Here is a 12,954-nt window from a genome sequence, read left to right as displayed (position 1 = left end):
GCTACATGAATACATAGCATTTGATAATCCAGCCAGCCCAGTCCAATTAGAAAGGTTTAGCACCAACACTTAAGATAGAAGTTAATAAAAAATAAAGACTCATAATTTTAGTATATTTGTATTAAAATGTATAAATTAGTATATTAATTTTATAAATGTACTTCCAAGATTGAACTTCTATGTCTTGAAACTAAGCGAACAGTCTCAAAGTTCAAAGATAGCAGTTGGACATTGAAGTGTTAACAACAAATAATTTGAAACTTGAAATAAAAATCCAAATAACAACCAAATCAACAAAAATTTTATAATGCTTGTTCTCCTTCAACCATTTCCTTTAAGTTGAGCAGCTCAAATTGTCCAGTACCCTTAGTTTCTGTCCTAACCAACTCGTCTAAAACTCTGAAGTTTCCAGGATCAATAAGGCAAATGATATTTGCGGTGCCAGAATCCCAGTTCTCTTCTTCAACACTCATAGCGAGTTTAACAACCTTATCCTTTGTTTTTCTTGCTTCTTTACCAGTAAGTAAGATCCTTACTCTCATTTGAGCTCGCTCTAGCGGTATTTCCTTTTTCAATAGCTGTATCACATCAAGGGACTGCTGTTTAGCACTTTTGTTCACATTTACTGAGAAATGGATATCTTTCATTGCTTTTTCTATGATAGACACGGGATATGGTCTCTTTGTTTCAGGATTGACACATTTATCAGCTACTGTTGTTGCTATGTCTTTGAATAGAGAGTCAATTTGTGAATGCCTTTCTTTATCTGAAACTTGAAGTTCTCCTTTCTCCAATATCTCTTTGCATATTTCAGTTTGATCATCTTTGCCAAATATTTTAACTAAATCCTCCTTTTTGGCAACCTGTCCCTTGGAAACGTTTGTAAACACTGTGTGTGTCTGCAGCACTTCATCAATATCTTTTTCTCTGGAATAAATTGAATTAAGAAAAGTCAATATTGGTGTTAGAGTACAAGTAACAGACAATATTGGTTCTAATCGAGTGACTCACAATTTGTTTCGCCATGATAAAACCTTATTCCTGTAACAAGCTATTTCAAATCTCTTTCCACCTTTTTTTAACCTTACGATGGCGACGTTAGTTAAGCGAATTTGATTTGTTGGTGTAAATATTTTAGACATGGTGAAGTAAATTGATTTCCTTCACTAATTTAATTTCAAGTAGATAATAAATCCAATTACTATCTGTTCCTTTAGGAAAATTGTTTAATGCATAATGTTTACTTCAGAAAGCAATTTCGCACTTTTCGCAATCTGTATTTTTTTTTAGTAAAGTAAAGAAAAGATGTCATTGTTTGACATTGTACTTAAGTAGATAAAAAATAGTAGTACAGATTATAATTGTCTTTTTGCAGAGCGGACGCGGCGAATGCGCTTTCCCACGTTCACAGGAAAGTGGCGAATAATAAGTTACAGTTTATTATTAAATGTATTTTTAGATCGTTATTTCGAGTTTTAGTATAAGTAAAATTTCAAAAAACATGTGATTTTTCTATGACTTAACTTACACTCTGTTTTTAGTAGTGATGTACTTCATCTTCTTTCACATCCGCTTTGACGCGATCATTTTAAACGTTATGTTTATTATCTGTGGTTGTGCTGTGTCAGACGCAACGCACGACGTGTATTTCTAGAGAAGTTGGCCGTCATTTTGTTATATTTGTGTATTTTATCTGCGATTTTATGTGATTAATCGTTAAAATGGCGAAATTAGTTGATATATACAACAGCGAAAAAGAACCTGTGATAAAAAGACGGCAATTGCCGTTAACTATCTACGAAAACCTTACAGTAAGTGGTATCATGCACTTTGACATTACCACAAGCGTAGATTACCTATTCAGAGATAGAAATAATGAAAAATAATCAGTTTAATCTCGCAATAAAAAGTAAACATTGCTATACAAACACATGTACTGATATGTAGTTAAGTTGTAGTTTACATTTTTGACCAATTGCGGCTATAAATTTTTATCAAAAGTTCATTGATTTCATTCAATCTAATGACGTCTTGCAGATGACCTTATTTTGCGAATATATTCCTTTGTTGAATATAGTAAAATATGTTTTTGTTTTCAGATGATCATGGATTTAAACACAATGGGTTTAATTTGTGACAATCCACAAGTAAAAGGTCGGGAGTACGAAGAATTTATGCGCAAATATAGAATTCTAACGACGGACGAACTGAAAGCAGCGCTCAGAGTCGATGCTTCTGATATTTTTAATGTATTAAATCAAAGCATTCCTTGTGTAGGCTGTCGAAGAAGGTACAGTACACATACAAGTTACAAAGTTTATTAATTTATCATCCAATTTGAAGATTTAAGCCAATCATACACTGCAGTTGTCAATGGATACTTAATAATAATATTCTGGTACTTACTGTATTTTAAGTAGACAAGAATAATAATAATAAACAAATTTTAGGTTAACTGTAACAAGATTGTGATAGCACTTCTTATTTTCAGATACAATTATAACCTTAAATTTGTTAGATATAACTATTGCTACAATGACCATGATTAACATTATTTATTAAAATACAATCATAGATATAAGTTGTAAACTGATATGAAGGTGAAATTGTCAATTACTTGAGAATTTTTTCATATATTTTAAATGGCTTGAGTAAATATCATGTAATATGATTAAATATTGTCATGGTTATGTTTTATTTGCCAATACGTCAGTTATTGATATTTGTTTACTTGTACCAATGTTGAAAGAGTACATTTACATGCAGTAGTTTCTCCGGATATGAATTAATTAACCATAAATACAGCATTTTGTAGAATACACAGTACAAAATCTTAGATTATTATAATTGTTATTTATCTGATATGATCTTTGACACTAGGGAACAGAAAGGGTAAATCTAAGTGTGGGGAAATACAGTTAGCTATATCTGGTGATGTCTAGTGATAGGTATAACTGTTTGAGTTATTTTGACCAACTTCTAAAAAAGTGGAGGTACCATGTTCGGATGTTTTAGTAAACTATTGTTGTTTGTTGTACTAAATGTACATCATAATACGTTAATAATAATTGCCATATTAGTTCAATATTCCCAACATCATTAGTGAATGACTATAATATATAGTTCATTTTTAAAAACCTGACAAACTTACTATAATATATTGCCTGATCAGGGAAGCAACAAACTTAATACTCCTTGTTTCCCTGTTGCATTAGTGACCATTCAACCAACCAAAGAGGTAGTTTACAACAAACATTGAACATACAACTAATAGCGTTTTATTTATTTTGCAGCGTGGAACGCCTTTTTTATCAACTATGTAAATCAGGACATCCCACATTGGATCCATTAGTGCTGACGCCTGATGAAATAATGACAATAAGAGAAGACAAAATAATACATCCACAGTCCCTAGCCACTTTACTAAATGGTCACAGGTAATTTTTTTTTAAACTATAAGTGTACAGTCTATTACTACTATTTAATACAACTATAGCTGGCGAAAACATTACTGTACATTATGTAACCAATACTGTATACATAGCCTTTGTTTTTGACTTGACTTATATGGCTTTGTGTTATGTGATGACAATTTCTCAACTTGGTGGGGCCACTGCTGTGCCCCCAAATAATTATCTACTATTGATTACCCAAGACCTGTAATTGTTAATATTCATTTAGAAAACAAATCTCTTAGGATATTTTATCTTGATATTAAGATTAGGATATTTCGTCTTTTTATTTGGTGGTAAGCAAAATTCCTACAACCGAGCACACTTATTAGAGCCTGCAAAACACCAATTTTTTACACCCTTCTGGTAATATAGACTCACTTACTCTACCTCTGTCTGTTATAGAAAATTTTTGGTTACCAAAAATAGAGATCTTTTACTTTGCAATTTTGTGACACCAGGCTATGGTTTTGTTTAAAATACCTGTGAGAAAATGCATAAATGTTACTTTTGTTTTAGTTCGGGCATAGAATGTCTTATTCTCAGCCAGCCGCGGTGGAAGAAATCCCAACGATGTACACTACATTCGTTAGAGGCTGGCACAGCTCGGGGCTGGGGTGGGCAAGCTACTAGTGCGGGCGCTGGCGCCACAGGTGGGGCCAGCGCGCCGTGCGGCTGGGGCTGGGCGGCCTGGGGCTGGGGCGGCCGGGCGGCCTGGCGCGCCGCCTGGGACGCCATGCGCGCCTCCGCCCGCGACCACGTTACCCTCGTACACTTCAACACCTTGCACGACACGCTCCATAACTATTTAAGAAAACATCGTTTCTGTGCTGATTGTAAAACTAAGGTGAGCTTTGTAACTCTTTTTTGGTTGTTATAAATTATTTTTCCCTTATTTGTCCGTTGTTGGGAGACAATTCTTTTCAGTAGCAAGCTTTCAGTACTAATGAAATAACCCATGACTAGTACTTAAATTTATAAGTTCTACTGATTTTCTTTACTGTTTACAATTCAATTTTCAACTACTTGGATATTAATTTAAAAATCTTAGTCATCACATAACTTATTTGAATACAAAATGTATTTTCTATGATGTCTTATAAAGTGTCTGGAGTAGTTAGAGGTTAATCTAAGTTTATCCGATGTTTTAAAGCACAGCTTGTCAGAAGACAAGCTGTGCTTTAAAACATCGGATAAACTCTTGTCTTGCTTACATAATACTTGTATAAACAATATTATCATTATCAATCAAAGAATAACTGATATAAGTTGTAGAAATCTCTGTTATCAATTTTTTTTTGCTTACTTATGTAATAATGTTACTTTCGAAAACACATATTTTACAAAATGATCACAGTTTTTATCTGTAGCCTATCACAGTCAGTCAGTGTTAGAAAGATTACACATTTTTCCATACAATGTTATCAATTGTCAATTCAGTATCCCATAGAAAGTTGTTATGAATTTAAAAAGACTATGATAAGCAAATTATTACAAGGCTGTGTTAATCAAGGCTAATTTATGTTAGCTTTGGTTACTCATTGTGATAACAATATTATGTTGCCCGCAGGTATTGCGAGCTTATCAGCTGCTAGTGGAAGAGAAGGAACCACAGAAAGAGAAAGGATATGTTGGCGCGCTGTACGGTGGTATCAAGCGATGCCTTTTAGACAAGCACCTGCACCTGCAAGCTAAGACTGACTACATCGCCCACCTTATAGCTAGAGCGGAGCCTGAACTACTTGGAAACCACAGAGAGAGACATGCTAAGACACTGGAAATTGCACAAGAGGAGGTATGTATGTCAGATGTCGGATCAAACTTTGAAAAGCAAGATTGTGTGATCAAACCACTATTGTACTGAATAAATTGCCAATTCCCACAACTTGATTACTGTAGGTACGAAAGTAACAAAACAATTTACGTTTACAGGTACTTATCTGTCTCGGCATATGTATTTATGAGCGACTGCAACGCATCTCTCTAAGGCTACGTGAAGAAGAAGGCACCTGTCAAACACTCGCCGCAGTTGCAGTAGAGGCACTCTATCGCAAGTTTGAAACTGCTGTGGAACATAAAACCGGAGTCTCGAAACTGCAACTTCTATATGATGAAATTACCCAAGAGGAACAGACTAGGCAACAGAGAAAGGAACAGAAGAAACTCAAACGACGCAAGAAGAAGGAACGACAGGCCGTTGAGAGCAAATGCAAAGTAAGTTTCAAATTAATTTTGGCATCTATTTCGGTATATTTACACACTGGACCAATTATTACACTAAGCAATCTATTACAGGAGGCTGATTCAGAAGAACCAGATGAAAAGTGCCAATGCGAGGAATGTTTACTAGAGGAACGAGACACGCCGACGGATCTGCTTTCACCACGCGACTACATCAATCACCAGTGTTACGAGGCCAGCGGTGACGGGTGTCAGTCGTGTCATGACGATACTACAAAACGTCGCTCACCCAAAAAAACGGGCAAGAAACGTACCAAAAACGGTAACCTCTCGCCGAACGAGCATTCTCAAGACTGTGGCTACTCATCTGGGAACAACGGAGGTTGCTGTGAAACTATGTCTGGGAGTTCCTCTCTCATGAGTTCACCCGAAGGTTCCGAAGTGGCGTGTTCCGAAGGGTTCTGTAATCATGAGAGAGGCGACTGTTTAGATATGGCTAAAAATGATAAGACTTTGTGCTCAGGTTTCACACTTTCTCTACAGGAAATGTTAATGGTAAGTTATGGTGATATTATTATTCAGTTTATGTAGCATACTATTGTATGTCTTCTTCTACAAACTTACATTATTCTGTTTTGTCAGGATACATGTTCATCAGATGAAGAACAGGATACAAGTTATATTCCTATAGAAGAGGTAATGGAATTTAAATCACGTAGAAATATAACGGAAAAAAGACAGGAGTTACGACAGAACCTCCGCCAAAAATTCGCTCAGCTATGTGTGAACACGCCGCAGATACAGCCGCTAAAACAAGACAAGCAGCCCACTTAGGGGCGACACTTACCTGTTATCATTCAACTGCACTTTGTAAAACCAGTCATTTTATTGAAGGATAACTATATACCCTGCTTTTATGGTCTGTAGATAAAACACCTAATACATTACTAATATCCAAGAATTCAGTAAGTAATAAGTTGTGATCTGGTTGGAACTGTACTGATTATGTGCATATTGTAACTATCTAGAGCCTCTACATTCAATAGAAACTAATGTTAATTACATGTATTGTAGCATACCAGGTTAAGTTCTTCAGATACATTGTCTATCTCCCTGCTTACTATAGTAAAATAAATTGTGTTAAATACTCAGTAATCTGCATTATCTCTATATTAGTTGAAGATTAATAAGCAATCAGTGCAAATAATGAATAGACTGACTGTATTGTTCTCATGTTAAACAAACGGATTTGATATTTTCTTGAATGATCCGAATCTACAAAACCATCATGTGAAAATATCAACATTATGCAGAATCAAAGGAAAAATCTTTTCCTAAAATAATTTATAATTAATAGTACGCCATTTATAATAGATCCGTATCATTATGTATTGTAACCATAATGCAATAGATTAGTATAAAAATGTTGGTGGTTGCAAATTCTAATATAGTTCATAAATTATTTGAATTTGAAAATCTTTCGAGTGTTAAAATTGTATTTGGCGACATAGTGCCTGGCACTGGAAAACCTGCAAGTGCATGTTTGAATGATTCCAAAAATACAATGGATTGACTGGATTAAAACCAGCATTTAATATATTTACTATTTAAATTGTTAGAAAGCTTAGTAATGAAATATTTAAAGTAGCATTTTTTGATCAAATTATTTTATTTCAATGCTTTATGTGACTCAACATTATGTGGTTCATGATGAATTATTGCTCGTTATCAAAAAGCTTAGAAAAGCAAAAGGTCGGGAGTTACCTTGGCTGTTTCGCCATTGTTATTAAAGTCGGAAAACATTTGTAAACTCAAGTTTTAAATATACTATATAATACAGTGATAATAAGTTTTATTTACAACATATTATGCAATTCTATTTTACAGACTTGTATTCATATCTCTATTTACAATTGTCCAATGCAAAGTGTTGCATTTGTTCCACCAAAACCAAATGAATTTTTTAATGCAACTCTCCTGTCAACAGTCCATGGCTTTGATTCTTTGGCGACATAATTTAATTCATCAACAGGTTCTTCCAAATTGATTGTTGGTGGTATTATTCCTTGATGACAGGACAATATTGTAAATACTGCTTCTAAATTGCCTGCAGCACCTAGTAAATGTCCATGAGCTCCTTTTGTAGATGAGATTAATATATTTCCACTGTGATCCTTAAACAGAGTTTTGATGGCTGTTGCTTCAATACCATCTCCTATAGGAGTTGATGTGGCATGAGCATTGATATAGGTAACTTTCTCTTTATCAATGCAGCCATCTCTCAATGCACGGCTCATTGATAACACAGCCCCACTTCCATCCTCTCTTGGAGCAGTTATGTGACTTGCATCTCCTGATAACCCATAGCCTAGAATTTCTGCATACATTTTTGCATTTCTCTCTAATGCATGCTGGTACTCTTCCAAAACTAAAACAGCTGCACCTTCACCCATGACAAAGCCATCTCGCTTCTTATCAAATGGCCTAGATGCCTTTCCTGGATCATCGTTGAAAGATGTGCTTAATGCTCTTAATCTACTAAATCCGGCTATGGCTAAAGGACTGATACAAGACTCCGCACCTCCACAAACCATCACATCTGCGTCACCATTTCTTATAAATCTAAAGGCATCACCAATTGAATGTGCACCTGTTGCACACGCTGTAGACACAGCATGATTAGGTCCTCTGAAGCCGTATTTAATGCTTATGTGACCAGCTGCCATGTTAGGTAATATTCTAGGAACAAAGAAAGGGCTAACTTTGTTGTAACCTATTTTCAATGCCTCATTAGTATCACAAACATCTTTCAAATCTATCATTCCCATCCCAATAGCTACACCTGTGGATTCTCTGTCAATATCGGACTTTGGAAACCATTTTGCATCAGCTAATGCTTCTTCTGTTGCAACAAGAGCGAGGCATGTAGCTGGAGCCATAGACTTCAGGTTAGACTTGGATAGTGCTTTCATCACTTTATCATCTTTTTCCAAAGGCACTAGCCCGGCTACTCTACAAGGTAATTTAGAGTATTCATTGCCTTGCAGACTGACTATACCACATTGACCTTTCAAAATATTTTGCCATGCTAGTTCTGTGCCTGTACCAAGAGGAGATACCACTCCTAGTCCTGTTACAACAACTCTTCTTCGTTGTGAAGACTGAGTGATTGTTCTTATTTGGTGAATTAGTTTTGCCGACATAATTTTAATGTATTTAGACAGAGGTCACACTCAAAGTATACAAAGAATAATAGGTAATATTTTCATAACATTACTTTCAGAGATTCTTATTTTTTTAAGGATTTGCTTTGGTCAATTAACTCATTTAAATTTGATAAATTTATAGATTATTATTTATCTTTGTTAATTATATGAATCCTAACAATAAAAAGCTATAATACGAATTACGAAAGGTTAGAATTTCTCGATAAAAACATTAGTGTTGCGATGATGCCAGTAGGAAATTCTGACACTTGGCATTTGACCCGATTAGTTTGCTCTACCCGGGTAACTAAACTAATATGCTCATATTAAAACAAATTAATTTTACTACCTAATATAGCTTCAATAATAAAGTACTTAAAAATGCTTTAATGGTTGATAAAAACTGACAAAAAGTTGCATCGTATCTGTAGTGCACAGGTTTGACAAACTTAAAAGCCTATAAATCAAATCTATTTATTCGACACTTTTCCTGTTGACTTGACAGATGTTTGTTTTGTTTACGTTTGACTATGACATGGACAGAAAGAGAGCACGAAAGGTGCTTTTTTCGAAAGTACGTGCTGCCTTGTCGAATGATTTTACAGTTATTCAACAAGAAAAGTATATATTGTAAGCTGAAGTAAAGAAGCTTATTCTGTGTGTATAAATATATGTCTAATAAAATTGTTTGGTATTATAAGCTTCCTTGTTATTCAACTATGGTTTGTACGGCTATAATAAATAATTTCAAATTAATAGTTCCAATAGCGGTAGTTTTGGGAGCTTACTTATATCATATTAAATTGAAGCTATACTATGAAGATTTTTTAAATGACACAAATAAGGAAAACGACAGACCAGGCTTTTTTACTGCAAATAAATTAGCACAATTTGATGGAGAGACACAGAGTGATTTGTTTTTGGCAGTATTAGGCACAGTTTTCAATGTTACAGAAGGAAATAGACATTATAAAAAGGGTGCTGCATACCATTACTTTATAGGTAATTATTATTCTAAATTAAATAATATGCTAAAAACATTAAGTACCTACATGCTAAACTTCAAAAAAATATTATTCAGGTAAAGATGGATCTAGAGCCCTTGTTACTGGTAATTTCAAAGATGAAAGTGATGAAAAAGACCATGTAATGGACTTATCCTGTAATGACTTATTGACCCTAGTCCATTGGCGGAATACATTCAAGAAAAAGTATATAGAAGTTGGTAAGTGTGCATTAAATAAAATACAATTAAATTATACATTTGTTTATTCAACGTTCCAAATTAATTACAATGTTTAATAACAAATTCATAAATTCTTAATTTCAAATACCTAGCAGTACACTAAATTCTCGATTGAATTATAAAATAGTTTTTAAGACTAATATTTATTTAACAGTTTACAACCTGACCGATTTTTTCAGGTGTCCTCATAGGAAGATTCTATGATATTGATGGCCAAGAGACTGTTTATATGAAGGAGTTTGTAAACAAAATAAAACAATGTGAAGTGGAGAAAGAAGTGTCCAGAAGAGAAGACCAGAAGTATCCACCTTGTAATATTGCATGGTCTGCTGATGAGGGCACTAAAGTCTGGTGTACCAAATCAAGGTTTATGCATTTTAAAATTATATTTTTGCAGATAGGTCTGATTAACAATTAAAATAGGTGTTGACAGTGACTAGAAGGGACAACTTGGGGCATGGTTAACAAATTGTTGTACCAAAAATAAGTGATGTGTATGTAATATTTAACAAAGACACAGGAGAATATTATTACTTTATCTACAATATATATTTTTTAAAGAACACCATATTCAGTTCTAAAGAATTAAAACACTATTATTCTTTCTAATTTATTGTAAAGATTGGTAAATAGATAGAAACCTAAAGGTATTTGTGTGTATGTTTACAATTCAGAGGTGTTATAAATTTCTGTAACTTAATAATACACACTCTGTGCTATGGCAGCAATGATAGTAGAAGGGGATACTATGTGGAGAGAGATAGAAATTACCGTTACAATATAATATAAATTAAATTGTTGTTTTCCAGTGGCGGTGTTAAAAGGAGCTGGATAGGAGTTCCTCGGCAACTCTTCACTCCTGGAGTAGAAAAACCTCGCTGTGTCTGCCTTAATGAAGTAGAAAGTGATGCTGTAGGTCTTATAAAAGAATATGACAACTGTCCTAAGTCTTCTACAGAATGTTTAGTAAAAATTTGAATATTTTATCCTGGTTTCATATGTCATTAGTATTATTATTTATTGAGATTGTTAAATCTTTTTCATTCCATTACTTAATTACTTGTAAGTATTTATATAAACATGAATTATGAATGTTTCGTTGAATCTGAATGTTTTAATTATAGCATAATAACAACAAATAAAAGTCTGCAATGATTAACAGCTGAAGTTTATTTTGTACAATCACTGATACACATTTAGAATAATACCATTGGTAATAAGTCTTATTAAAATCATTACACCTTATCTTTAAGTGGCAAAGAAGCTTCCGTTTTCACTACTTCATCCAATTCCAAACACTCAATAGTTTTAAGAAATACTTGCATTGGTATCTTTTTTCTATTCAAAAAGGATTTGTTTCCCAGAAGTTTCTTTATTTTAGCTCTACGCTTCTTTATCTTTTCTTTTGTGTATTGATTACCTAATTGGAATGTTAACAGTCTTTTTACTTTCCTGCCACCAATAAGTACTTCATTGTCGCTGTTCTGAGCCTTTGGTTCCTCGTAAATAGTTTCTAAAGTCTGTGATAGTGACTTGACTTTTTTGTTCAGATACAAAGCTTCTATTTGCTTAGGGTTTGCATTTTCAGTCATAATACGTTTACTTGGCTTCATACTAACTCTACGATTCGATGATTTACTTGCTTCGGGCATTATAGATTTCCTTTTTCTTAAAACTCTAGATGGCAACTCGGGCACTGGAGGTTTATTTTCTGCGACTTCGGGAGAGAGTTCGTCAATCTCCATTATGTCTAAGTGTGCCATTTTATTTGGCAGCTCACTGTAAAACGAAATCGATTATATTGCCTATCGCCACTACATAATTATCAACATACAAAAATAATGAAACAATAATATAGATCATACCTAGATGCGTCCATTATTTTAGTTAAAAATCAGTTATTCGCCTCGCATAATTCATGTATTGTAATAAAATACGACTTCATTACAATCAAATGTCCAGTTCATTCAAGTATTCTAAACTTTTAAGTAACTTTTTAACAGATTACAATACAAATTACAATAACTGTAGAACATAAACAAAACGGCGCGTTCCACGAAAATCGAAATGTGGCAGATCACAGCTGGCAACTTGAATTTAAAACCGTAGAATGACAGTGTTGCCATGTCAAGAAAAAGTATATTAGAAATCTCAGTTTAAGTTAAACTAAAAATGGTAAATGCTGTGAGGCTGTGAGGTTTTTATTATGTTTCGTATCTAAGTAAAATATTACATTTATTTATTTTTCCATTTGAATTTTAATAATGCACTATTTTTTCAGAACACAAATCAAAAAAATGCGATAATCAAACGCAGTCAATAAAATAATACAAAATAATTTAATTCAGCGGTTTATTTGAACCTCTTGACTGTTACCTATTAAATATAATAACAACTCATCTTCTTTTTCAAAAAAAAATTTTTTTACGTGTAAAATTGTTCTTTTGTAGCCTGTTTACAGAAAAAATAAATTCATTTTATTATCTCAAAATGACTTCTTTCCACAATGTAACTAATTAAAAAGATTGTACTATTCATTAACCAGAAAATAGAACTGTAGGGTAGATTTGAGCTTATTTTAGTTATTTTTTACAAGTACTCTGCTCGTAACAAACTAAACTTGTTGTAGGTACCTTACCTACTCACCAAACTATAAATAATAACAATTTGGCTGCAAACGTTAGGTAAGTTAATCATTATAATTTAATCAACTGTACAATACATAGGACTTCTTTTTGCTGTATGTTATCTGATTGTTTTACTGTAGTCGTCGAGTACTCCATTTATTTTTAATCGACTTCAAAAATAATGAGGAGGTTCGTCAATTCAAATCATAGATAAGAAGTTTAATTTAAATTTTAAGGGTAGT

General features: G+C 33.5%; 5 protein-coding genes across 5 annotated transcripts; 2 read left to right on the top strand and 3 right to left on the bottom strand.

The window, feature by feature from the left end:
* Positions 1–102: 102 nt before the first annotated feature.
* LOC118266753 (ribosome maturation protein SBDS) lies at positions 103–1,308 on the bottom strand. Its single transcript, XM_035580279.2, has 2 exons — positions 1,012–1,308; positions 103–927 (listed from the first exon to the last, which is right to left on the bottom strand). The coding sequence occupies exons 1-2, from the start codon at positions 1,140–1,142 to the stop codon at positions 303–305; spliced, it is 756 nt and encodes a 251-aa protein (XP_035436172.1). The 5' UTR covers positions 1,143–1,308; the 3' UTR covers positions 103–302.
* A 293-nt stretch (positions 1,309–1,601) lies between these two features.
* On the top strand, positions 1,602–7,482 carry LOC118266751 (gametogenetin-binding protein 2-like). The gene is made up of 8 exons (XM_035580276.2): positions 1,602–1,811; positions 2,100–2,290; positions 3,294–3,437; positions 3,972–4,299; positions 5,023–5,247; positions 5,385–5,666; positions 5,748–6,188; positions 6,276–7,482. Exons 1-8 carry the CDS (start codon positions 1,722–1,724, stop codon positions 6,465–6,467), a joined length of 1,893 nt encoding a protein of 630 aa, XP_035436169.2. The 5' UTR covers positions 1,602–1,721; the 3' UTR covers positions 6,468–7,482.
* On the bottom strand, positions 7,469–9,075 carry LOC118266752 (3-oxoacyl-[acyl-carrier-protein] synthase, mitochondrial). The gene has a single exon (XM_035580278.2). It carries the CDS (start codon positions 8,834–8,836, stop codon positions 7,541–7,543), a length of 1,296 nt encoding a protein of 431 aa, XP_035436171.1. The 5' UTR covers positions 8,837–9,075; the 3' UTR covers positions 7,469–7,540.
* A 283-nt stretch (positions 9,076–9,358) lies between these two features.
* Positions 9,359–11,244, top strand: LOC118266867 (neuferricin homolog). Its single transcript, XM_050702890.1, has 4 exons — positions 9,359–9,841; positions 9,921–10,064; positions 10,265–10,451; positions 10,895–11,244. The coding sequence occupies exons 1-4, from the start codon at positions 9,511–9,513 to the stop codon at positions 11,061–11,063; spliced, it is 831 nt and encodes a 276-aa protein (XP_050558847.1). The 5' UTR covers positions 9,359–9,510; the 3' UTR covers positions 11,064–11,244.
* Positions 11,238–12,866, bottom strand: LOC118266869 (uncharacterized). The gene is made up of 2 exons (XM_035580464.2): positions 11,951–12,866; positions 11,238–11,864 (listed from the first exon to the last, which is right to left on the bottom strand). The coding sequence occupies exons 1-2, from the start codon at positions 11,962–11,964 to the stop codon at positions 11,321–11,323; spliced, it is 558 nt and encodes a 185-aa protein (XP_035436357.1). The 5' UTR covers positions 11,965–12,866; the 3' UTR covers positions 11,238–11,320.
* Positions 12,867–12,954: the final 88 nt, after the last annotated feature.

This window comes from Spodoptera frugiperda, chromosome 23 (assembly GCF_023101765.2).
Source record: "Spodoptera frugiperda isolate SF20-4 chromosome 23, AGI-APGP_CSIRO_Sfru_2.0, whole genome shotgun sequence".
Classification (NCBI taxonomy): domain Eukaryota; kingdom Metazoa; phylum Arthropoda; class Insecta; order Lepidoptera; family Noctuidae; genus Spodoptera; species Spodoptera frugiperda.
The sequence above is the reverse complement of the archived record's forward strand: the minus strand, read 5'-3'. Positions and strand labels throughout refer to the sequence as shown.